The sequence below is a fragment of the Scomber japonicus genome, chromosome 12 (genome assembly GCF_027409825.1).
Source record: "Scomber japonicus isolate fScoJap1 chromosome 12, fScoJap1.pri, whole genome shotgun sequence".
Lineage (NCBI taxonomy): Eukaryota > Metazoa > Chordata > Actinopteri > Scombriformes > Scombridae > Scomber > Scomber japonicus.
This window is the reverse complement of record NC_070589.1, coordinates 12529824-12557086: the sequence shown is the minus strand read 5'-3', so window position 1 is coordinate 12557086 and position 27263 is coordinate 12529824. Positions and strand designations below refer to the sequence as shown.

Here is a 27263-nt window from a genome sequence, read left to right as displayed (position 1 = left end):
CAAATGTGGCATTCGAAGACAGTCTGCACCTCTTTGTAGCTATGTTTAGGCCTAACCTCAAATAAATACTAATGCCTTTCCATGTGCCCTTGAGTCTTTTTTCTCCTCATCCTGTTATAATTGTGCATGTTTTCCTCTGCTGTCTTACTGTATGCAAAGGGAATGTTTTTCTTTTTTTTTCAAAGCTTAATTAGGCTATAATTGAAGGGGGCCGAATCTGAACTAAGAGGCCGGATGGAGGTCTGGAGTTCTTCAGGGAAATAGTCTTCTTATGTGCTGGACTCTCTTCTCAGCAGCTGGATGGGGCTCACAGGAAGTGAAGTGATGGACAGTGTGAACCTCCTTACACAATCTGATCTGCAATGAGGGACAGACTTTCATAATCACACGCACACCAAGGAGAATGAGTAATGACTGCAGCCAAGAAGGCTCATCAGCTGGGGTCTGCGAGGGAAAATCCGCCAGCTGGTCAGACCAGAACTATCCTGGAAATGACTGCCTACAGAGAGGATTTCATTGTTCAACACAAAACAATTTATTACCTCTTTAGATTAAATTTGCTCACAAAATGTGTCACGTTACATATTTTTGTCGTGGTTCAAAATGACTTGCTTCATCTGTTTTTCTGACCCCGTCCATATGAGAAGATGTCCAGTCTCAGGGGACCCATGGACACTGCCAACACCTACATTTAGTGTGTTCATTTGCTGTAGATCATCTACAAATGAATGTTTCTGCAAATCATGTGCGTCTTTAAACAAAAAAAGATATAAAAAAATAGATTTATGGCCAATGCGTTCATCAAATTAGCCTTCCCGAGGTGATTCCCACCAAATTTCACAAATATATATTTATCTTTTTTCCTAAAGAAAGCATTCAACATGAAATATTCAAGCTTTCCATGTGAGTTGTTGCTTTTAATCAGATTGACCTCTAGAGGAGGTAACACCCCCACCTCTAATTTCTCTTTCTCCAGTTTCTGAGGTTGCAGAGACACCTTGTGGTGAAATGTAGCACAATTTAATAGTCATGGTGTCCTGAAGCAGTTTCTTTCAAGCTGCCTATACATAAGCTACTGTACATTTGTGACATGAAAAGGCAGAGGTGTTTTTTTAAAAATAACTGGCCCTGAATTACTCTATGGATGTGCAGCAGTGTCTGCAACAGACATAGCAATGGGCCCACACGGGAGCCCTTCATAGTCAGTTATTTGGAGATACAGTGGAGATTCATTGTGCTGGGACCATCTCATTTTAAGCCTGACTGCATTGTACAGGGAACTCATATTACGTACACAGGTATGGCAGGCATCCTGTTCACTTGGGGGTAAGAGTTTAAATAAGAGGTAGCCAGCTGCTGTCCCCGGGAGCCCAGACCATGTTGGAGAGCCACTGCTGACAGTTGTAGCCAAAAGTCTGGATTATCATAACAGACCCAGCGACAAGAGGTAGGACCTCACAGATTGGACATATTATCACTGCTATTTCAACTTAGCACTTGTTAGTCATACACAAAAGCTGGGACTGGACACACATATCAGACCATGTGGTTAAAAATGATCCAGCACACGACAGAAGCTCAACACACAGCACTTAGCTGCCAGTACAAAGGATTTTAAATCTTACTGGTCTCATACATGTGAAATTGATTTATAAGGGTTCTGATTTAGCTATGTGGGTAGCTAGAAAATGCACAAGACTACATCACTGACAGGAACAGACTCGTGACTGTTTGAGGACCAATGGGGCAGTGAACATCTGTAAAATCCATTTAATTCAATCATGAATGGATGACTGGGTTTTGACATTGCATTGTGTACAATAATGTTAATGGCATGTACAATGTGCATATTGAGACATGCAGTTTATTGTGTCTCACACTGTTCACGTGATTCAGTTGCTAGTTTGTCGCACTTCAGGTAAGTGTTTACTGCCTGTGGGGTGCTGTACATGACTTTTAAAAGGCAGCAAACACTAAGGCACCTGACAGGGAAGCAATAATCACTGGAAGGACAAGGCAAAAAATACATCCTGAGACATTCTTCATCAAAGAGCGTGTTGAAAGCAGGCCACGCTTTGAATGCCACAGTGGAAGTAAACACATAATAAATCAAAATCTGCAGGATCAAGCGATGAGCGATCTGACACATAAAGAAACCAATTCAACCTAAAACTAATTTCTATTTGTTACATTTATTTCATTTAAATGATCTCAGAAAGAAGAAAAAGAAATACAAAACAAATACAGATGCACCTGCTCTACAATTATGCAGTCTGCCACATGCCATTTTGGCTCATCACTCATTCACTCAAGCTTTCAACATGGGAGAGAGGCAGCTGGAAGAAATATGAACCAAGGACACACCCATAAAGAATATACAGGGAGGTCGACTGATCCTATCTGCCTCTGGCTCAGGATATGTAGTTCATTAAACTGATAATAGGAAAATCGGAACAGTCCGTTCCTGCCGGTATAAGCAGTTTCACACGCTGCCGGGACTCGGAGCATCTCCTCAGATACACAAAAGACTGTCTCACTCCAATCCACTGCTTCAGGTGGCAACACTGCAGACTCAGTAGCTTTTTAAATAAGCAGTGACGATGTGAGTGAAGAGGGAAAAAGATTTAAAATACATCTTTCAAAATGCTCAGACAATTGGACATTCAGAGAACCATTCCGTTTCTATGACTATTTATGATACAAAAATTGTGTTTAGTTATTGTACTTACTTTGTACTTTCAGATTTTCAGGCAAAATTAACATACTTTTCATTCCCTCAATGGGATAACATTTCCATCACAGTCAGCTTTGATAACTGAGAAAATGCTATTGTGTGAGAAAATGACTACAAACACTATGATAACACCAATTAGTGTGGAAAATGTCTATATCACATTTTGAGCTTTTTTCTGGGATGTTTTAAGTTGGCTTACCTAATTTGGAGCCAACTTGGAAGGGCCTGCAAGGTCAGCCAAGACTGCTGGACCCATATTTCATTACGGTGAGCGTCACCAGTCATTCCTTATAAGTTATTAGGTAGGAAGTCACCTGCCGCTGTAAGTCCAGCCTCTGTGGCACATGAGGCACAGCTTTCAAAAGCCTTTAAAAGCTTTAGCTCAACTGTAACATTGGCACAAGGAGTAAAAGGTGGTCATTTTTAAAGTGTGTGTCTGTGTGTGTGTGTCCATGTTTAGCTGAAATCAATACAGTTATGTGTGGAACTTGAGGCACTCAGGAGGCAATGGTCAGCATGCTGATACGGAGGAGAAAAGTTGTAAGACAGAGCATAAAATTCATGTAAGTGTGACTCTTTGAGGGGGGTATGCGTGTAAAATAGTATGGAATGTTTCGAGGAAGACACACACATAGATAACATTTTATCATTTCCTTCAGATGTCTTGTGTCACACTGGGGTTGACTCTCAGCAACATTTCCCCATAAGCAGCTGGGAATGTAATACAACGAGGAAATTACTCATCTAACAGGAACTTGTTGGCTTGTTTTCTAACTATTCTGCTCCCAGCACTCAAGGCAAGGTTTTTTTTTTATCCCCCGCAAAAATGAAAACAAGCCTGCTTATTCTGCTCACATGTTAGCAGACTGAATGATCCATTCTGTGCTGATTATTGTGCATCTGAGGCAGGGTAAATAAACAATAGGATTTGATTGTTAACTTGAGTATTTTTTGGCACATTTTTAGATTTTGAACAGAATTAACAATACAACAGTACAGAACTACTGACGTGCCTGTGTAAATACATTTGTTTTCTAAATGACATTTTTAAATAAATTGTTGGCAATCTCGAGAGTGGTATTGCATCGACCCTCACCTCAACGCTAATACTCAATCAACCCAGAACTAATAACTCATAATGTCTTAGTTGTCCATTCATTTGCATCTGAATGAAGGCTAATGTTATTTATGGGACTGAAGCTGCATGTGTAGCTTTCAACGCTGTGTTTTCTCCAAATGGTAGGAACAGCAGAGAGCGAGAGGAGGTACATGCAAGGTGTTGTTGTTGTGCCAAGAGAGGAAGCAATGACTTTGTGTTGACAGCAGAAGAGTTCAGGATACAGCGGGTAGGTTTTTCATGCAGCGCCTCATCAGCATTAACACCCTTCATCCGTGGCAATCTGTCATCTTGTTTACCTTTTTGGAGAGATGCTTTGTGTTCAAAATGACATGTTTACCTGGTGGCTGGGACCAGGAAGTCCACTATATCAGGGGTGCTTCCTGCCCCAACACATCATAATATACTGATAATGAGAAACTGCAGATGGCAGGGTTATTAGGAGAAGCATATACTTGCTATTTTTCTACAAAACTGCATGTAATTTCAGAGTTTGACAGCAAATATGCACCAAAGGTACAGTATGATTTGTAGTTCACTTTTCTTACTAAATTGCCTTGTTCTCTAAGCAGTGACTTGGGATTTCTCTTAGTGAACAGTGTATTTCAGTGTTACAAACTTAAATGTCATCCCACAGGACAGCTAAACACAAAATTGTCTATAATTCCTCACAGGTCTTTTCAACACTCTTTCCGTTCTGCCTCGGCAAGGAAAGGAGGACGGGGATCATCAGGAAAGATGTTCTTCGTGGCAGGGGCCAGAAATACAGCTGGATCAGGAGGAGGAAATGAAAGGAGGTAAAAATTGGCTTAAAATGCTGCAGAGGAGGAATAAGGCTTCCGTGGCCTATGGGGAGAAACTGTTTCACCTATTTAACACTTTTATCTTCACGTCATAATATTATAGTATTTTCACTGTGGTTTCTAAGTCATGACATTAATCTTCTTCATCTGTTCTTCCATCATCAGATCGATCTACCAGAAATTCCGTGAGGTAGATATATTGGACAAGAAGAAGACAGTGACAGCTCTAAAGCCTGGTGAAGATCGGGCCATTTTCCTGGGTCTCGGAATGATCCTCTCCTCTGTCATGATGTACTTTGTCCTGGGAATCACCATATTACGCTCCTACGCAGACAGGTACAGGCCTGCTGTTAGCATTGTCTTTTTGTGTAAAACCTTGTGAAAGTGTTAACTTTGATATTCCTGTCAGAGCTATGTTTTATTCATTAGATATGCTTGTTGACAAACTGCTTCACTGTTCTCTCAACCTGAAAATTGCAACAACCCCCCCCCCCCCCCCCCCCAAAAAAAAAAAACAACAAGCAGATTTTCAGGAGCAAATTATACCCCAAACTGAGTTGATTTCATACTCTGAGAATCCCAAACTGTTTTTATGCCTTTTATTTTTTTGCATTAAATTGGGTTTTCATTTAAATGTCAAAACAGCGTGTGGACAGAGGAGGGTGTGTGTGTTGTTCTCAACTCTACGGTCACAGCAGACATGAACTGTTCCTACAACTGTGGGTCAGACTGCTGGAGAGTCTCCAAATACCCCTGTCTGCAGGTCTACGTGAGCGTCAATAACACCGGCCGTGTCAGCCGTTTATCTCACAATGAAGAGACCCAGGACGCCAGCTCTGAAGTGAGTACAGTGCCAGAGGGAAAATACTGGGAATTACTGGACTGTTTCAAATGTTGACAACGGCTGTCAGATGTTGGCCTTGTTGTAGATTTCCAATTCAGAAAATGTAAGTTGATAGGATTTGCAATTTTTCCGGGTCAAGTTGAAAATGTCAGAGAGATCATACATGAAGGGTGATGTACTCTTCACCCCATCAACAGGACAAAAAGTATGACTGCTTGATTGACCCATATAGATAACCTCAGTGTCCTTCAATCCTATCCTTGCAGTGTTTCTATGTGCCCAGGTGCCAGAAGGACAGCGTCGCCATGCATGCCATGATCATGAATATCTCTGATCGCCTGAAGGTGAACCAGCAGGTCCTCTGTTACTACGACCCCAGTGAGCAGCAGGAGACCGTTCTCCTGACCCGGCTGTACGATCACAGCGTCGTCTTCCACTCGCTGCTGTGGCCCTCCTGTATGCTCACAGGAGGGGCCCTCATCATAGTGATGGTTAAGCTCACGCAGTACCTCTCCAGGCTGTGTGAAGAGATAGGGAAGATCAAGAGGTGAAATATGTGCAGCAGCTGACAAAGACAAGCATATGGTGGTTTGGTGATGGACACACAACATGAAAGAGATTGTTTTAACCAAATGACCTTGCCGTGATCTCTTGTAAACTTTCCTCTTCGGTGGAGACATTTCGAACAGCTGACTTTCACTCTGAATCGAGGATGTGACTGTTTATAAAAATGAACTGAATGTTCCAAGGTGGAAACTGTCAAGACAACTGGCTGTTACAAGGAAAACTGTGACTGGATTTGGCATGGTGTTAGAGCATTGTAAAATGTTTCCAGGACTTGTTTACAAGGAAGTTTTTCCTGCCTTTAAGTTTTAAATATGGCATATTATGAGCATGTGCTTGCTATGTCACATATGACATATATATGAAAACACCAACTGCTACCACTGTACAATCCAAACAAACAGAGAAAAACCTTGCTTTCAGTCCAATTTTTTTTTCTGTTTGTGGTTGTCTATGCTGACAAATAATTTCCAAGCACTTTCTCAAACTTTCTTTAATTGTGATTACCATATATGTGACTGTTTGCTGAATAGTGATGCTTATTTTTTTATCCCAGTGACCAAATAATAAGCAGTTGGTCTGATTAAAAAATGGAGTCTGAACATGAGGTGCACATATTCACACATTTATTTCACCAACCACAATTAACTCAAAACTTAACATCTCTGTATGTATTTGAAATATGCAGTCTTCCACATCTGTAAGTCTGCTACATGCAGATTTACATTTGAAACATTTTAACTATGCTTATCAAGTCAAACTTTTTTTCTTCCAGATTCCAAGGTCATAAGTTCACTCTTCAACACAACACCTCCTCGAGGTTATCTCATGAATAAAATCAGCACTTCTGATGCTCCCATTGTGGGGATTTTGAAGTGGCACTAAGCAATGTATCTTTAACATCACACACACTGTGGCTGCACAGCTGTAACAAATGATTATCTCTCCAGGATATTCTTGCACTAGGATTCACTCAGAGCACATATTGAACTTATGCCAAGAAGATAAAAAGGGGCTCAGAAACTTCTCCTCTGCTTCCAAACGTCAAAACACTGTGATGCACAACAGTGGTGCTGATGATGGCTATGCTTTTGGAAAAAGGCTTTGTTTGTACAAGAAGACAGACCAGGGGCCTTAACATACAATATGTTGTTTATAATTGTTCTGCCCATCACTGAAATATTACGTAGTTATATTAAGCAATTAGAACACGATGTCCGCGATGATGACAGTACATGAAAAAAATGAAATTAAATACATGAATCCTACCCCTAAATACTTAAACCTTCGTTTTCCCTGGTGGCCCCACTTACGCACATGCTGGAAAAATAACTTTATTTTGGGGTGTGCTTATGACTGTCCGTAGCAACACAACATCATCGTCAACAATAACTACGAGGCATTTCATCTCCCATTGAAGAAAACAGTGACCAAGCGGTTTCCCGCAGTCTCATCTCATGACAGGCACTGTGTAACTAAAGTACCTCTGTGTGTGTGTGCGTGCGAGGGCGGTCCATATCGATGAGCCGCTTAGCAGCAGCACTCGACAGAGCTAAGTTAGCTGTGCGGAGCTAGCGTGCTACTCAAACTGTGCGGTTCATTTTCGGGAGAGCATGATGAAGACCATCATGAAGTATCATAGACTTATTCCACCACTACACATTGACAACTTCACCGGGAATTAGGGGGGGTCTTTCCACAGAAGCTGGACTGTCCCTACCCGTCAGTATCACTGTTTGGATGGACTAACGTTAGAGCTAGCACCGCTGGTTGAGACTTCACGAATGGGATTTACTCAGCTAGCCGCTGCTAATGATTGTGCTGGCTGACTAGCTCCGCGGCTAACCGGTTGGCGTTAGCTCTGACCCAGGTAGCTTCATATTTGTTTTTTTCTCGTCTTTTGTTATTAACTCCTGATGTTAACCAAAACAACTACCCAATTATTCACACGACAAAACGGTTGTGTTACACCCCTGTTATTGCTACAGATGTACTTGATGACAAATGACATTGGTCTGTTTAGTGAACTTGGCTAGCACTGTTAGCCCGCTAGCCAGCTAAGAAACAACACCTAACAGCTAGCGTTAACTCACCGAGTAGCAGCACAACAACAAAGTAGTCGAGGTGACAGTCAAACCTGTGTTGAAAAGCTCAATCTTAACAGCGTTAGTCGCACCTAACGCTAAGTAATGTGAGGTGGTTTGCTAACAAGTTTGTTTTTACAATATTGTTGAAGTAATTTCATTCGTCATCACTGGACATTTATCAGTTCATTGCTCCTGTTTTTCAGTGACCGTGAGCTATTTTATCACTGACATGCAAAAGTGAAGGGGTTTTATTTTGTGTTGACATCCAAAATGATGTAAACGTCAGGTTAGTTGTCACATTGATGAGAAGAAAACACACTAACCTTTTCAGTTATTATAAACGATACCATTCACAGTAGGTGTATATGTTGTTATTAATGTCATCACTTTCAGTTTAACATATAATAACTGTAAGGTGAGTCAAATCATATGGGAACAACATACAGTGTTCCCTTATAGGCTGTCTTTTGACTGCAGACTATTTATCAAATGTTTTTCACCCCATTTTTAAGTGGAATACTCTTATGTAGTGTTTATTTAGCATCTGTATATGCTGTTCCTATGCAACTCCATCATGGCTGAAGTCAAATATTTACCACAAGCGTTTTGCATGATTGTTCATAGGTCAGTGCTTCTTATATAATTCTCTGTTTCCTTCTTTCTCCCAGTTGGTTGACATTGCTCATCACATAATTAGCAGGCTCTGAAAAGAGCGGATTTGCTGGCACAACCATGCCTCCCAGGCCGTCCTCAGGAGAACTATGGGGGATGCACTTGATGCCCCCTAGCATCCTTGTGGACTGCCTTCTGCCAAATGGCATGATTCTCACGTTGGAGTGCCTCCGGGAGGCCACACTGATCACAGTCAAGCATGAGCTTTTCAAAGAGGCCAGGAAGTACCCTCTTCACCATCTGCTGCAGGAGGAGAGCTCTTACATCTTTGTCAGTGTCACCCAGGAGGCAGAGCGGGAAGAATTTTACGATGAGACCAGGAGGTTGTGTGATCTTAGGCTCTTCCAGGCCTTCCTCAAAGTCATTGAGCCAGTAGGCAACAGAGAAGAGAAAATTCTCAATAGAGAAATAGGTATGGTTTTTGATTCCTTTACTGCATAAAGAAAGAAATTATGAAACAACTTCTTGTACTATTAAAGGTGCAATGTGTAGAATTTAGTGGCATCCAACAGAACTAGCTTTGCAGAAATGGAATATAATGTTCATAAGTATATTTTGATTAGTGAATAAATACCTCAAAATAAGAGTTGATGTGTTTTCGTTACCTTAGAATTAGCTCTTCATATCTACATAGGGAGTGGGTCCTCTTCTACGGAGTCCACCATGTTTCCACAGTAGCCCAGAACAGACAAGCAAAACATTGGCACTAAAGAGGGACTTTTTTCATGATTTTCATGGCCAACATTGGTTCCCCTACATGCTTGTTAGAGGAGGAGTGTTTTGTTGGTTGCAATCTGCAACCTTATCTCTAGAGGCCACTCAGTCTTACATACTGGACCTTTTTAAAGAGATTTGAGATGTACCCCATACGATCTAAAACTGCTAGAAGATTATTACAATCTTGAAATAATTACTGATAAAGTCAAAACCACTCCATTACTACTGTAGTATCCATTGGCTTTGAGAATGTCATCATTAATCACAATGAGGGGACTACTGTTACCTTTTAATTAGTACTGTGTTATGTGTTGCATTGTATTATGATGAGGCAAATGTCAACTTTCTTTTATATGTCTAAAAAACATTTTGGGGTAATTTGAATCAAGCATTTGTTGTTCCTTGTAGGTTTTGCTATTGGGATGCCTATATGTGAGTTTGAGTTGGTGAAAGACCCAGAAGTACAGGACTTCAGAAGGAACATTTTGAACGTTTGCAAAGAAGCTGTGGACCTCAGAGACAGTAACGGCCCCCACAGTAGAGCTTTGTACGTCTATCCTCCCAATGTAGAATCTTCAGTGGAGCTTCCCAGGCACATCTATAACAAGCTAGATAAAGGTAAGGCGTTTTACTCTCGGCAGCAGATTTTTTTATATCCAAAATATGTTTTGCGAACGTTGACATTTTTGATCAATTTAATCTTCTTTCACTCAGGTCAAATCATCGTGGTCATATGGGTTATTGTGTCACCCAGCAATGACAAACAGAAGTATACCCTGAAGATCAACCATGACTACGTGCCAGAGCAGGTGATCGCCGAGGCCATCCGTAAGAAGACACGTAGCATGCTGCTCTCTCAGGAGCAGTTAAAGATGTGTGTGCAGGAGTATCAAGGAAAGTACATCCTCAAAGTCTGCGGCTGTGATGAGTACTTACTGGAGAAATACCCTCTGAGTCAGTACAAGGTAATCTAATTAATCTGAGACTAGCTGCATCTGATGCTATTGTACGTAGAGAGAAAGAGATTCCCTTCACATCAAATTATCATCCACTATGAATGGGTTTGGCATTCACAACATTAGTTAAGAGTTACATTAATGCTGCCTGGAAAATGTGTTGATTCAAGAATAAACGATAAACATCAAGATGTATAAAAACAATGTGCTGAATGTTCCGGTTAATGCTGTCTTGTAACCAAATAATCAATATGTTGATAATGTAGAAATATAATGAATGCCTTCAAAATGTCAAACAGCACGAATCGCTTCAAAATGCCACAATCACTTCTGCTTCAAAATGTCACATCGTCTCTCCTCGACAGTACGTGCGCAGCTGTATCATGCTGGGACGGATGCCGAACTTGATGCTAATGGCAAAAGACAGCCTGTATTCCCAGCTGCCCATAGACAACTTCGCCATGCCGTCATACGCGAGGCGAATATCCACAGCAACGCCCTACATGAATGGGGAAACTGCCACCAAGCCTCTATGGACTATCAACGGAACGCTGAGGATCAGGATACTGTGTGCCACTTACGTCAATGTCAACATCAGAGACATTGACAAGGTACATATGCAGTACATCATGTGGTTTCTTCTTCTTGTTTTGATTTCACTTCTTGTTTTGCTTTGACTAAAGTCCATTCTGGTTGTAATGTCACTTTTAATGGGCTTGTACACCTTGAGTACCTTGGAGATTATTAGAGGATGTTTCACGCTGTCCTCTACTTCATGTAGTCAGAAAAGCTGTGAAATGTATTCTTCCTTGCCTGATGGAGACGTTAATAGATAAATGTGTTGTTCTTATCGCTGCTTTAGATTTACGTCAGGACTGGGATATACCACGGTGGAGAGCAGCTGTGCGACAATGTCAACACCCAGCGCGTGCCCTGTTCGAACCCCAGGTAGAACACAGTGAAGAATAGCGTTACATACTGTGATGTTGCTCAGGGATTTCTCTCAGCTTTACAACAATAATTTTGTGTATTCCAGGTGGAATGAGTGGCTGAACTACGACATGTACATTCCAGACATCCCCCGTGCGGCCCGACTCTGCCTCTCCATCTGCTCCGTGAAAGGGAGGAAGGGAGCAAAAGAGGTTAGCAGAGGAATACCGCATTAAACGTATTTAAGAAATTGAAGTCCTGGTTAATTTGCTTATTGGTGGTAACATTTTGTGCAATTTAATACTACAGTTCCCCTCCCAGCAGCTACTCTTACAGGCATACAACAGAAGAGTAACTAACTGGTGCATCTGTTTACTGTGCAACCAATGAAACTCATTGTTTTTCACAAAGAAGTCTGTATTTAGTTGGCCCTTTTTCCATCTGCCATGAGCAACCATGATCTGATTTCATGCTGCATGTGGCGCAGGTAGTTTTTCACACAACAGCAGGGCACAATAAAGCTGGTTGTCTTGCTGAGGAGTTATAGGTGTGAAGCTGGTCGCCTGCAGCACAGTCTAACTGCTCACAGTGACTGCTCCTTTCTCCATTACTAACGCAAACTAAAAGTCACTCTGTATTTTGCCAGTTGGAACATTTTAATGTGAAGCAGCAGTAGGAAACGTTGCATTTGCAGTACCTTTTAAGCCTCTGGAAATTTGGCTTGACATAGTAAAAATGCCTATACGATAACAAAGTTGAATGTCTCATTAGGCATTCACGGAAATCTGAGTGAAAATAAACATTCATAACTATTAGAAAATCTAGTTCTAAAAACAGCTCATTTTGCTGTTCAGACCATTTCTAAAAACTGTGTACGCATTGCAGATGATGATATTTTGATGATGTTGTGATTGTCACCCTCACCGGCAACCGGGGACTGGCTAACTACAGTAGATGGGTCTCTATGGTGCAGAGCTGCGCTTCTCACTCACGGAGCCCCACCTTAAAGATGATAATGATGCTACACATACCCTTATAACTAAAGGAGGCAGAGGAATAGTTAAACATCAGACACATCAGGAAAGAGAGGAAAGACTTTGCTAACTGATCAGCTAAAGCAACTAGCAGAAAAGTATCTCAACAACTGCGTGACTTGCAATAAAGTCGTTTAAAGAAGCAGAGAGCTAAGAGTGCAAAAGAAGAATATCACAAAATTAACTGGGTTGAGATGCAAGTGCGCTACCAGTGACACAGAAACTCTGGCATCTGGCAAAGAGACAATACTACAGCATGCCACGTCATTTATAATTGGTTTGTGGAATTAATTGCGTAATGTTGTAATAAATTACCATTTGAATGGGTGTAGACATATCCACACCCATTCAAACCCAATAACAGCAGAGTTTACAAAAACTTAAATGACAATATTTTGAATTTGGATTGAAACAAATTCCTAAAACCTTTTCTCATTCAAGTTTAATCCTGTTTGAATCAAAGCGGTTAGCAAAGGCCGTTAATGTCGACATGGGAACTAAACAGCTTCCCTGTGATCTGCACTGCACCTGTCGGTTCCATAGCCTCGAGCTGTTGCCTTTCTAATCGTTTTCATATGCATCATCTTACTGGTATTTTCCTGTAGGAGCATTGTCCTCTAGCCTGGGGCAACATCAACCTGTTTGACTACACCCACACACTAGTCGCTGGGAAGATGGCTCTCAACCTATGGCCTGTCCCTCACGGCCTTGAAGACCTGCTCAACCCTATCGGCGTCACAGGCTCTAACCCCAACAAGGTGAACAGCAAACGTCAACACTGTGAACATAATGCTCACTCTCTGTTTGTGCCTCCAGCACTGTCTCTTTTTTTTCTTTTTGCAGAGCAAATATTGGTCTGGTGGAAATATTTAAAATGTAAATAGACATAGCTGTCCTCTTTTCTGTCATGTTATTTATTAGTTAACTACAAAAACAAAACTGTACACGCCAGAATTGTTAAAATTATAACAGAATTTAAAATGTGCAAGCTGTTAAAACAAACTGCCCTCAGTTACATGGAAAAGCTCGGCATTTTCGTGTTGCCTGTATTATAACGAAACACTAAGAAGATAGAATAACATTGAACAAACTTTGACCCTTGTAGCTTTTCAAATATGCATTTCGCCTGTGTGTGCGACTGACCTTTAAGCCTTATGACCCAGTTTTAATGGAGCTGGTGACAACCGGCAGAGTTTCAGAGCTGGATTTAAGCCGCCTCGATTTAAGCAACCAAGCTTCTTATCCCACTTAATTAATTACTCATTGATAAATCAGCCTTCCTCAAAGGCGCCTGTCATTGATTACCATAAACACCTTGAATGACCTGTCCCCTTCTGCCATGCAGGAAACCCCATGTCTGGAGCTAGAGTTTGACCATTTCAGTTGCCCAGTCAAGTTCCCTGATATGACCACCATTGAGGACCATGCAAACTGGAATATATCCAGAGAGCTTGGCTTTAATTACTGCCACACCGGTTTGGTAAGATAATATTTCATTTTTTATTACATGTATTGTTTCACTTATCAGCTTCATCAGGAGATCTGCTTTTTCATCACTTTAAATGCCTGCCACGTTGTAGTTCTCAAGTTTTATGTGACTCAGGTCATTGTTGTACCCATGCAGTGCCATGTAGTGATGATACTGTTGCGCAGTTTATTTGAGTAATCTGTGTGTTATGTGGTGTAATAGAGTAGCAGAGTGGCCCGGGATAACCCCTTCACGGACAGCGACAATGAGCAGCTTCGCCAGGTGTGTAACAGGGACCCGTTGTCTGAAATCACTGAGCAGGAGAAAGACTTTGTATGGAGGCACAGGTAATGTGTGTACGCTGGTTCCCCATTATATTGTTTTTTGAGGGTGTGTGTATGGTCTTTTTTTTTGCATTTATGATTCTATTTTTTACTTTTCCGTTCATCACAATTTTACACAAAAGTCACCCAGATATTATAAAATACCTGTTCTCTCCTCACACTCTTGCAGACATTACTGTGTCAACATACCAGAGATCCTTCCCAAGATCCTCTTAGCTGTGAAGTGGAACTCCAGAGATGAGGTTGCACAGGTGAGCTCAGGTTTCTACTGCTGACACACCTTTTCTTTTTTGAAGGACATTACATTGAGAAATGCATACCTCTACCTAGCTCACTTGTTGTGCTAATGCAACTCAGCTGATTTTTACATGGATAGCGCACACTAACACACTGTCTCGTACACTGTATGCTTTGTTTAAAATAGCAAGAATACAAAAAAATATGTATTTGTAGTCAGTGGATGTTTTCTCTTTCTACCTAGATGTATTGCCTTCTGAAGGACTGGCCTGCTATCAAGCCAGAACAAGCCATGGAGTTGCTGGATTGCAACTTCCCCGATCCGAAGATCAGAGGCTTTGCCGTAAAGTGCCTTGAGAAATACCTAACTGATGACAAACTCTCACAGTACCTCATTCAGCTGGTTCAGGTGTGTTGTTGTAAACATTGTGACTCTTGATCATTATAATACTATAGAAGGTGGATTCACTGCTGTAGTGTCTCATCATATTTATATGTTTTCTATGTCTGTGCCCAGGTTCTGAAGTACGAGCAGTACCTTGATAATCCTCTTGCACGCTTCCTGCTGAAAAAGGCATTAACCAATCAGAGGATAGGACATTTTTTCTTCTGGCATTTAAAGTGAGTTAATCTAAAAAGGGACCTCTTTCAGGAAATTGGAACTGTTAGCATGTGACTTGAAATGTTAAATTGTCCTCTGAAAAAAGCTGATGTCAGGCAATTGTGTGTGTGTGTGTGTGAGAGAGAGAGAGAGAGAGGGGCGGGGGCTTGCACACATTTTCCATTAGGAGACAAACAGCCACTTCTTTCCTTACATGTGTTCAGGTCAGAGATGCACAACAAGACAGTTAGCCAACGGTTTGGCCTCCTGCTGGAGTCGTACTGCCGAGCCTGTGGCATGTACCTGAAGCACCTGAGCCGGCAGGTGGAGGCCATGGAGAAACTCATCAATCTCACTGACCTCCTCAAACAGGAGAAGAAAGATGAGGCACAGAAGGTAAACTGACTGCTGGCAGCTGTGAACTGTGATCCGCTCAATTGTTTGGTTAATTTAGTTGACATCTGGACCAAATGGCCACAGAGAGGTCATTATATTGTGTTGTAGAGTTCGACAGTTGGGGAAGTTTGTTGAGTTAAATGTATTTCAACCAAGACTTTTTCAGAATGCATAATTCATAGAGTAACAGCAAAATATAAATTAAAAAAAATCTCAAATGAAAGGTGTTCTATCAAAAGGTGGTCCCAAGTAAAAGCCATTGTAAAAAATATACCATGTAAAATCAGTGAATTGCTGATCCCTTAATTATATTGTCGACACGGTGTTTATAGCATTTGCACAACATTCATCAGAATCAGTTGCTCTTTAGCTACTTCAAACAGAAATGTAGTCCTCATGTGCAGTTAGCTTTTTATTGATTTTATTATGTAGCTTGTGTTAATGAATGAGCTGTTTTTAATAATTAAAGCATTCTCGGGAAGTGAAAAGATTTATACCCCCTGAACGTCTGGGGCTGCTTTAATGTGAAATGGTCAAAGGAAGTGTTGAGATTGCATTAAAAGAAAACAGCAGCAAAAGCAAATTAATGCAGATCAGAAACAGAGCTGCTTCTCACTAAACTTGAGTTCATTATCGGTCCTCCTGTTTACTGACTGATCTGATTCTTTATGTGTCTTATTTATTGTAATCCAAAATTAAAATATCTTTGTTTAACTGTGTTAGCTAGCTACCGAACAAGCTGAGCAAAGTACATAACGTTAAATTTGATATGGTGTATAGTTATTGGCTACTATAGGTTAGACTGGATTGGACTCAAGCTACTGTGCTGGTTATATTGGTGATGAGCATCAACATAGACGTGTTGGTTTGACAGACAATTAGAAAACAAGCACAACAATATCCAAACACAACATTATTAAATCAGTTATTGGCTGAATTTATGTTGAAATGACCATTTCCCATTTACACAGCACACAAAAGGGTCTACATGCTTTTTAGATCAGTCATAGTCAGTTCAAGTCTCAAGCGGTAATGCCACAAACTGTGGTTATCCATCATTCCCACCATAGGATGCTTCTCCTTACCTGAAAGCCCCTTCCCCCAATGAAGCAGCATTACCTCATACTGAAAGTTGGTGAAGAATAGCAGCAGCGAGCTGAATACACTTAGATTTACCACACTGACTGACTCTTCCAGCTGCCTATTGTTAACTGATCCAATTATTTCTCTCCTCTAAGGTTCAAATGAAGTTTCTGGTGGAGCAGATGAGAAGACCTGACTACATGGACGCACTGCAGAGCTTCACCTCCCCGTTGAATCCAGCACATCAGTTGGGAAACCTCCGGTACACCAGCAGTCTTTCTTACTTAACTCTGGCTCCTACTGAACTGAACCCTGTGTCATTTATTGTTTATTTCCTCTGCTTTTGCCTTTTACCCTTTTAAAGACATGAAATATTGATTATTTCTCATCATATGTAATAGGAAATGGCTCTTGGCTGAGTGGATTAAGTACATATACGCATATAATCTACTCTTAGGAAACAACCTCATCCCTCTTTTTACAGTAACAGCAATCCACATGACCAAATCTGGATGATGTATGTTGTTTTGAGCACAGCCACATTTCCAGAGAACTCACTGTCCTTTCTTCAATTTTTCTTCCTCTCATTAACATATCCCCGTCTCTCTTTCAGCCTGGAGGAATGCAGGATGATGTCATCAGCCAAGCGACCTCTGTGGCTTAACTGGGAAAACCCAGATATGATGTCGGAGCTGCTCTTTCAAAACAATGAAATCATCTTCAAAAATGGAGATGGTGAGTTCTGTCTCAGCTTCTTTAGCCCTTTATAGCTCTCCTACTGCTCCAGTCTGTTTATCCATCCTTGCACACACTGAGTTGAAAATGCTCCAGTTGAGCATGCAGCATAACTCAGTCTGAGGCTGTAGGGCATATCATGGTCCACAAACACAACCTTATCTATGCTCTTTACACAGAACTCAGAGGGAACAAGTCACGTTATTTGAATCACACTTCGCAGCAGCTGTTTGAGCGTTTTGCTGCACCATCTGTGACCAAAACTGACTTTGACAGCTCTGCTCCATAATGCATCACGTAGTTGATCAAAGAGCAGCTAAGCAGCTGATATTCACCTCACTGTCACCCACCTACTTATCTCTCTGTGCCTCCGCAGATCTGAGGCAGGACATGCTGACGTTGCAGATCATTAGGATAATGGAGAACATCTGGCAGAACCAAGGCCTTGATCTCAGGTAGGCTCCTCACTTTACCATGACAGCAAGGATGCAGGTACACATTAACAGGCTCTGGATACCTTTCATGTTCCAGTGCCTGCATGCAGATTAGTGGCAGCCGCTGCCAGCCACCTTAGGTCATTTATTATAAAGTCCATCACTACTGTGGTCGAGCACAGAGAATCCATTAAATTAGAATGCGGGGGTGACACACTTGTTTCTCATCTGTGTGCTCTTTTTTTTTTCTGCCTCTCTTTATGTTTCGTGTCCTTCCTCTCACAGGATGCTCCCTTATGGTTGTATGTCAATTGGTGACTGTGTGGGTTTGATTGAGGTGGTGAGAAACTCTCACACCATCATGCAGATTCAGTGTAAAGGAGGCCTAAAGGGGGCGCTGCAGTTCAACAGCCATACACTGCACCAGTGGCTCAAGGATAAGAACAAGGGAGAGATGTGAGTAAAAACAGTGGTTTCTGAAGCTTTTCTGGTCCTCTGTAAGGAGTAGTGGCATTATAGATAGTATGTAGACTTAGTATCAAAAAACACTTTTGTGTAATTTTTTTTTTGTGAGAATAGTTGCAGAGTTACTGAATCCTTGAAAATTTTGGGTGTTTTTTTTTTTTTTTTTTTTAGGTATGACCAGGCCATAGATCTGTTCACACGGTCATGTGCAGGCTACTGTGTAGCCACATTTATCCTGGGCATAGGGGACCGACACAATAGCAACATTATGGTCAAAGATGACGGGCAGGTAAAGATTTTTATTTTGACATTCTTTCTGTGTTTTATATGTATCTCTTTGTTAAGTTCTGTCATTTATTTTCATGATTTTTTTTTCACAGCTGTTCCACATAGACTTTGGCCATTTCCTCGACCACAAAAAGAAGAAGTTTGGGTACAAGAGAGAACGTGTGCCCTTTGTGCTCACACAAGACTTCTTGATCGTTATTAGCAAAGGAACTCAAGAGTGCACAAAAACAAGAGAGTTTGAAAGGTAACACAGCGCTCAAACATTTTTAAATGTTTAAAATACAAAAGAGCTGAAACAATTAAAATTTGACCAATTTTAACGCTTTATTAGATACAATTTTCACTTGTTCTTTGTGGCAGATTATCACACTCTCCACCACTTGCATCCCCTTTTGGTAATTTTCTTTCATTCTGCCTCTCAGATTCCAGGAAATGTGTTACAAGGCATACTTGGCAATCAGGCAACACGCCAACCTCTTCATCAACCTTTTCTCCATGATGCTGGGCTCAGGAATGCCCGAGCTGCAGTCGTTCGACGACATCGCTTACATTCGGAAGACCCTGGCCCTGGACAAGTCGGAGCAGGAGGCCCTGGACTACTTCATGAAGCAGATGAACGACGCTCACCACGGCGGCTGGACTACCAAAATGGACTGGATCTTCCACACTATCCGCCAGCACGCCATGAACTGAAATGGCAACCAGAAGGGTTGAGCGAAGGACTGTGGCAACAGCTGCACACTACGAACCAAAAGAGAAATGAGAAATAATGGCAAAGTGTTTTTCTGCCATACACACTTAGGCCTGGTTAATATTTCTGCCAGCGTGTGACTGAAACATTACCTGCCAGCGCACCATAAAGCAACGGTGCTAAGAAGAGCCTATATCAGGGACATAATGCCTAAATGCTCCTGTTTCTGCAGGTGTCTGAATTTCTTCTCCCTGCATAATGAACTGAAGAAGGCAGGGTGGAGTTATATTTCATCTGTCTCCTTCATAGGAACTGAACGAGTGTAATGGACCTCAACAAAGTTGGCCTTCTTCATGTGAACAAAGTATAGACACATATTTTTTCCCTTATTTTTTTATTCCTTTCAGTACATTTTCAACCATCAGCATTAAGAAAGGAACATCATCATGAAGTGGTAAACCATGAGCACAGCTGGGCTTTTCTTTTTTTTTTTTGTCTTTCTAGAGAAGAGTATAACTATTTCCACTACCTATTTTGAACTAATGAAGACGGGGGAGATGTCAGCACACGCAGCCAGGCTGGTGTGCTTATCAGCTGAGAAGGACACTGAGAAGCCTGGCGGGTGTCCACTAAATCATGGTTGCCCCTTTACAATCATAAAAAATAATCATTAATACTCTAAGTACAGGACTGACAGAGGAAGTGTTGTTGAAAACACTTAACTAGCATTTAATAGGTTTGGAGCGTAAAGTTTGCAACCGAAATAATGACTATTTGTAGCCTACAGATGATGAGTTCTCAGTTTAGAAATCATTCACGCCAGATAACTGACATTGACACTTTTGTACAGCAGTGTATCCATAGACTTGTATGCATACGTGTGTGCACATATTCCTTTTTGAGTCTATTTTCTACTGAGCCAAAGTAATAGATGTGTAACCCCACTACTCAGCAGTCTTATTGTTAAAAAAAAAAGAAGAAAAAAATATATAGTCGCTACTATTCCGAGTCTCATGCGTACCCATAGCACTGATCTCTGCAGTATTTGTTTTTATTTTGTTTCGTCTATCAGTATTATTTTGCGTCAGATGTTGAAGCACACATCTGTCATTCACCCCACGCAGTTGGCGCACAGATGGGACTGTGGAGAACCTTTCAAACGGCCAGCTGCATAACATGTTATGAATCGGTCTTTGTTAGTCAGCTGATTTCTATTTGAAAAGGAAAAAAAAAAAGTGCAGGGGAGGGGCGAGAGAGTGAGGATGTGCAGTATTCCTTTTGTGTGCTGTGCTGTTACACTATGCAAGTTGTGATCTTCAATATATGTACTGTATACTGCAAAAAAAAAAAAGAAAAAAGAGTTGATGTCAGAGTAAGTCTAAGAAACAGAGAGAAATGCATCTCCCCGACATGCAGACAAGCGTGTCAGTGAACTTTGTACAGACAGTACATGGAGGAAAGAAAATGCACAATGCTGCACTGTAACAGTATCGTCTACTTCTTCCCAGCAAGCTGAAAAAGAACTGTGAGAAACGCCTTTTTTTTTTTCTCAAACTCTGCCTTTTGCTTCTCCTTTACCAGGTTTCTATTCGGAGCTTCAGTCTAGCCATCTGTAAGATGTTTCGCTTCCGTCTCCTTGTTCTCGATCACACATATGACAGATGATTTAAAACAGACTCTTTCCTCATGTTTTGCCATATGATCCCAGATCGTGACATCCAGGTAAAGAAAAGTAACCGAAGTGAATTTGTTTTTTTATTTTGTTTTTTTGCTTTTTGAAATCTTCCAAGTGTCTTCTTCCCTCCTCTTTCCTATGATTGTTGCCCTTATGTGTGGAAAAACAGTCTATGCAGGTCTGCCCACTGCACAGACGCATACGTAAGAGGTCAGTAAATGTTCTAGCTTTACCAAATCACACACACACACACACACATACACACATACACATACACATAGGGAAGGTTTCCTGGACACTCAAGTCTGTCGAAGTCCAATTTTTGTGTTTTCTGTACGTGGATTTCTAAACGTTCAGGAAACTGATCCCACTGAGATGCATGTACTGCTGTACAGGATACAGAGCAGTGGGCCGGACCCATTCAAACTGAGAAAACTAGACTCCCATAAGTATACACTTCACAGATGAACTCTAATGATGCTTCTTTTCCCTTTGTACTTGATTGTTGTTTTCTGTTTCTCACATTGCATTATGCATGAGGTCCTCAAATATCTACTTTTTGTTTTTGACCTGATGATGTTTACTTGAATTTCATGTATAGGAATGACCTTGTTACTTGTGTGAGGTACAACAAAGTCACAATGAAGGTAACAGATACTGATACTGCTACGACATGTGCAAATGCTTTCCTTGAATAACTACAGAGGTAATATATTTTTGTATTTTTAAAAATGTAAGCAAACTCATATGTAACTGCTAACCAAAAGAGAGAAAAAAAGGAGGAATCATGCATAACGTGCACCATCCTCATACAAACCTAGTAGACAGCTTCTAGTTGTTGAAACGATATGAATGACAAAGCAGAGGTGAATTGTTGGAATGAAGGACAAGGACTTGATGCTGTTGTCAGAGTATGATTTTCACGCCTAAGTGAAGCCCGAAGTGGAAGTCTGTAAGCACAATAAGGAGGAAGACGCTAACCTGCATGTTTTTTTTTAAAAAAAAAGAAAAAGACCCATATGTTAGTTATCTATCCATCTGTATATATATCATAAATACTTCAAATACTTGTTTTAGTCATCCTCATATGACTGTCTGATAAACTGTAAGCATTCATTTATTGTACTGTTGAATAAAAACATTTCTCCCTATATAAATACATTTTATTGGGGATTTTTTATTATATTGTGTAAATACAGTTGACACACATTCAGGATGTGTAAAATCTACAAGGCACTTTTATGCTTCAAGATAAAAACCGACAATGTAGGACAAGGCTTCAATCAGATATCCTTAGATTTGTGTATAAAAGAGGTTCTCCATCTCCCCCCTAGATATTTCCACATAAGAGTCTTTACTGGGTAAACTGAACTGATAGGTAGAAATTTGCAAAGAAACTGTCTTGGGAATAGTCCTAAATCCTTAGTAAAAAAGTAGGACTTGGCAGTTTTGTAAGAAGACAACTAACGGAACTTGAGTTCAATCATATCGACCCAAAATTTCCTCCCTCAGGCACTGAATTCAGCTGATAACAGCTTCATATGCATCCTGTCAAGATAAAAGTTAAAGGACTGGTTCACAGTTTTTCAAGCCGGTGTTAAAACAGCAGTCAGGTACTCAAATGAACAATGGAACAGGTCTTTCTTGCTGTAGTCTTTCCTCCTGTTCATACTGGCCACTAAAACATCCTTCTCTAATGCACTTTCAGTGTAGGTGATGAGGAGACAATAACTTACATCTATCTATCTATCACATAAACTGTTTAGGACATTTTTCCTTATCCTTATTTCTTATCCTAAAAGTAACACTAGGCTAAAAAGCGGTGTTTCACAGTTCTTCCTGGTTCACAGGCGTCCTCTCTTGCACCTATAACCACACCGAACAGTGATGTCACAGCGTACTGAAACACCCTGTAGTACATTTCATCACTGCAGCGAGGTGAGAAGTTCACCTTACAATTGGAGGTCAGCAAAAAAGGTTTTCCATCTTAAAAGAAGTCAAAGAATATAGTAATCATTTGGAGTGAAAACAATCTGTGGGCATTTGCAGGTTTCTGTGTGGCACTATTCCCTTATTGTACGAATAACAGGTCAGTATGCTTTTACACATACTGACCCTTGTTATCAGTATGTTACATGATCTATAAAATCTGTATTTTTGGCTTGTTGCTACAGTCCCTGGCAACAGTAACACTGGTTATTACATGTGGGAGACTGCACACTGGATCTCTGCATGAGTTTATACAGGTTGCCCTGAGTGTATTTTGAAATCTGCTTTCCCTCTGCAGTCTCACTGCACATCTCAGAGGACAGCTGAGCTAAGTACTGTGTCAGCTTCACAAGGCCCACCAGCAGAGCTCCGCCACCCAGCATCAGACCGGGCCACATCAATGCAAATAAGGTCTTCCTCAAAGTGTACTTCCTGCTCAGGATGACGTCCCTTGGGTGCCTTGTGAGGTCAGTTAAGCAAGATGAGGTGTTCCCTAGGTGAGTGTCCAACATGTTTTTTACTTTCTGGACTTCATCTTGAAGTTCCGTCCAGTCCATCCGACATTTGGGTATGTAGAAACACTGTGGAAAGAAGGATATGATTCAAGTGTCATTTTTATCTAATGACCTGCTTGTCAAAGTTGGAAGCACTGATTGCAATCAGAAAGACGGGCTCTAGGGTTCATTTTTGATACAGTTTTTTGTCTGTTAAAGACTGAACAGCCACTGATACTGAATGGAGCAGGAGTTCAGCACGAGCAAGTATCTCCCAGTAATGTCTGCTGGCTTATTTACAAGTGTACATGAATTAGAGTACTACTACTTTTTTTAGCTTGTTCAGTGAAGTTTTTTACTGTCATCACTTTCACAGGTGTAAGTCACTGCTATGGCTATGGGTATAATATGAAAACTAGGATATCTTGAGTCTTGAGGAGCAGAATTTAGAGCTACTGCACTACTAGTGGTCCTATGTGTCGGTTGTACATAGACATAACGCTTTTATCCACTCGAGGGTTATATCCTGCAGGCGTTCCCTGACAGTCGACAAGCCAAACCTGGTGTGAAGTAGAGCCTAACCTGAGGCCCATAATGCTATAAGGTAAGACCTGGAATTTACTTTCATAAATCCCCACCTCAGGAGCAAGAAGGACCGACTCCTCGTCAAAGTGTAGAAAAGCGCTCTGATTGGAGGCTGTGAGGTTAACTGTCACCCTGAGGCACGGCACAGTGCTCACGCCTCTGCAGTCCACCCACTCCTTCAGGATAACGGTATACAGCAGCACACAGCTGGCCTCCTCCTCCCAGTCACTGGAAGACAAGAGCCAGGAAAGGTTCAAGGTACCCAACCTACATATCCCCAAAACACTCAACACAAACTAAAACCAGAAAGACACAAGTTGTTTCTTAATGGATCTCTGACGATGGAAGGTGAAATGGAAACTTATACCATTACATTGTCTTAAAATTTGCCTTTCCAGCCAAAAGCACATTGTAAGACTTTGTGTCTTCTGCTGTGTGACAATGCTTCCAACAGGTACCATCAAAGGTGAGCTGTGAGACTTGGTCACTGCAACTTTACTGCTCATTAGACAGAGGCAGAGGAAAGGCAGATAAGGATTCAGCTTTTAACTTTTAGTTCTCAGAAGACCAAAATGAACTCCGCACAGAGATGGCGAATTAATTAAAAGGAACCTATTAGGGTGACGAATATGGGATGTACAAATACTGACAGTGAACTTCATACAGTAACTCTTCAGGCTAGCAAACTGGGAGATCCACATTTTCAAATATGAAATTAATATTGCAATAAAACTCTGAGTGACGACTTGCTCACTGTGTATTCAGCTTTAAATATCAATGACAATATGGCTCATGGAAGCTTATGGACTTATCTTATGGAAGCCCATCTCTGAGAAAAAGATAACATATGCATAATAAAACACACAAAAACAGGTAATTACCATGTCATCATTTTGACTAAGTAACTCAAAATTATGACTTAACTTTTTTTTAAATTGTTTTTCAAAATGTAATAATAGCTGCTTCAGTATGTTGTGCAGTCATTTCAGTAATTATTTCTCAATCAATCAAAAATCTAACTCTACAACTGTTACCCTATTGAAATTTGTATTATGAATTCATTTGCATGAGTGAACCAATGTGTAATAACATCTCTGTTATATAGTATATAGTGTACCTGTTAACATAAGGTTTGACTATAGCGGTGCCGACCACAAACAACATGAGCACAGAGAAAGCCATCATGGTGAAGCCCAGCAGGATGGCTCTCTCCTCCCCAACACTTGACACTGGCAGGGTGCGAGCTCGCTGACCTCCACGTGCATCCACACCTCTTCTCCACTCATACTCCTGCGTGGGCGCTGTGTGGGCGAAATCCCTGTGTCAACACACACGCACACACATACACACGCACACACACACACACACACACACACACACACACACACACACACACACACACACACACACACACACACACAAGAAAAAATCTAGTTTGAGTTTTCGATTCAATGCCTCACAAAATCTCAATTGATGTAGTGCAAGACATATCTGAACTGATCTAGTCATATTTATATTTGAGGGGGGAAAAAAACAGATATGCCGAACACCAAGGTCATTTTCAAATTCAAACTTTGGCATCTCAGTGTCTCCATAAAATATTTTCAACATCTTCTTCAAGGTTTCCTCCTTATATTTAGCTTTACAAAACAGAGAGCTCATAAAACATTTATCCAGTCAAAACTAGGTGCTTTTACCATGTTTCTTAGCAGTGGAAACACACGACATACTTAAAGGGGCACTTCACCAATTCAGTGTAATACTACTACCTAACTTGTGAGATACAGATATTTAAAAATGATCCAAATCAAAGCAGCAATAGCTAAGATATCTGAGCTTGAGCTAACTTGAGCTCTAAAAACACAACACTCATCATCAGACCCTCTAAGCCTGGTAAATACACACATCTTTCAAATTCCACGTCCCCAGTTCATGACACAGTCTTTCTGATAAAGATTTAAGACTTATTAAGTTATTTTCTTGCAGAGCTACAAGAGGCCACTGTACAACTGTTTACAGTCTCCTTGTGACAAGTAAACTGGCCTTAAGGTGTAAAGTCAATGCCCTTTTAACATGATATTAATTCATTCAAACCTTTTTTTAATAATTTACAATCCTAACATGCAGTATGTATTATAATGGATGCTCATATAAGATCACACTCAGATCAAATCTGAATGTGAAGTTTTGTGAAACAGTGTTTTCCATTCACAGTGAACTCCCACCAGTAGTCTCAAATCTTTGCTGTCTGGCCCAGTCGATCCCCTTCTTACCGTGTCTGCCGCCTGCGAGCACCCTGCAGGTTGATGTTAATGGGGATGGTGAACGGCCTCCTGGGAGATGCTGTATTCAAGAACATGCCCACTCCTACCTCAGCCACCACCCAGGCCACCACCTAACAAGCTCCTCGCTCTCTATATCTTAAAGTCAAATGTCCCTCTGTCAACAGCTGATCATCAGATGTCTCCGGCAGGCTCCACTGCAGCGAGCGCAGTGACTGACTGAATGGACTAGATTGCAGTTTATTCACAGGGGAACACCCTGTTGTTTACCAAGGCTCAAAGGTGAGAGCAAAAACACCTTCCACCCTCATGTATGTTTCTATAGAAACCACCACAGGTAAGCCAGGTAGGATGCTAATCGCCTTTCAGTGGGCCCCTGAGGTTCAACCACACGGAAAATCAGAGTTGCATAAATCCCCTCTTGATTATTAACTTTTTACACAGAATAAAGCAGCGTGTTCACACTGTTCAGAGTCAGAAAATATTTTTTGTGAAGTCAGTTTTAAAGAAGAATTTCAGAAAGAGATTCATCAAATAGCAATTGTCTGCCAAATCAATTATCTTTACATACACAGACACACACACACACATGCACACACATCTAAAAGACATACTGACCCAAACACATGAGTCCTGTGACGTCCCATTATGCTATCGGCCTGTTGAGCGTGAGACCTCTCAGAGGTTGTGTGATATGAGGGGGAGATGCTGAGCGAGTTTATATGTGTTATTCAAACAATCAAAACTTCTTGTATTATTCATGAGTCGCAGGAAAAACATATGGGGGCATTGGTGACATTCCTGTTTAATATAACATGCCCACGGCTAGGAACACTACAGCAGATTGAAAATGGAGCCAACCATTCAATAACACAGGTAGCACTGTCACACCAATTTATTCAGTACTGAATACAATACAAGGGTTATTTTGAATATTTTCCTTTACCATGCATCCATGTTTTCAGAAACATATTTATTGCTTATCCAATATATTTCATTACCTGTTACATTTTTTCTGTATTCAGTTTATTGTATAGG

General features: G+C 41.0%; 3 protein-coding genes across 3 annotated transcripts; 2 read left to right on the top strand and 1 right to left on the bottom strand.

Annotated features, from left to right (window-relative positions):
- Positions 1-4583: 4583 nt before the first annotated feature.
- Positions 4584-6049, top strand: LOC128368808 (calcium-activated potassium channel subunit beta-2-like). The gene is made up of 4 exons (XM_053329692.1): positions 4584-4648; positions 4820-4990; positions 5300-5495; positions 5765-6049. Exons 1-4 carry the CDS (start codon positions 4590-4592, stop codon positions 6047-6049), a joined length of 711 nt encoding a protein of 236 aa, XP_053185667.1. The 5' UTR covers positions 4584-4589.
- Positions 6050-7686: 1637 nt separating this feature from the next.
- LOC128368727 (phosphatidylinositol 4,5-bisphosphate 3-kinase catalytic subunit alpha isoform) lies at positions 7687-21866 on the top strand. The gene is made up of 21 exons (XM_053329590.1): positions 7687-7932; positions 8818-9233; positions 9947-10156; positions 10253-10503; positions 10860-11105; positions 11357-11442; positions 11531-11636; positions 13064-13216; positions 13804-13938; positions 14149-14273; positions 14440-14521; positions 14752-14916; positions 15025-15128; positions 15333-15504; positions 16743-16849; positions 17201-17322; positions 17699-17777; positions 18042-18212; positions 18393-18510; positions 18602-18753; positions 18932-21866. The coding sequence occupies exons 2-21, from the start codon at positions 8882-8884 to the stop codon at positions 19200-19202; spliced, it is 3207 nt and encodes a 1068-aa protein (XP_053185565.1). The 5' UTR covers positions 7687-7932; positions 8818-8881; the 3' UTR covers positions 19203-21866.
- A 1177-nt stretch (positions 21867-23043) lies between these two features.
- On the bottom strand, positions 23044-26302 carry kcnmb3 (potassium calcium-activated channel subfamily M regulatory beta subunit 3). Its single transcript, XM_053330678.1, has 4 exons — positions 26217-26302; positions 25061-25261; positions 23997-24171; positions 23044-23445 (listed from the first exon to the last, which is right to left on the bottom strand). Exons 1-4 carry the CDS (start codon positions 26300-26302, stop codon positions 23044-23046), a joined length of 864 nt encoding a protein of 287 aa, XP_053186653.1.
- Positions 26303-27263: the final 961 nt, after the last annotated feature.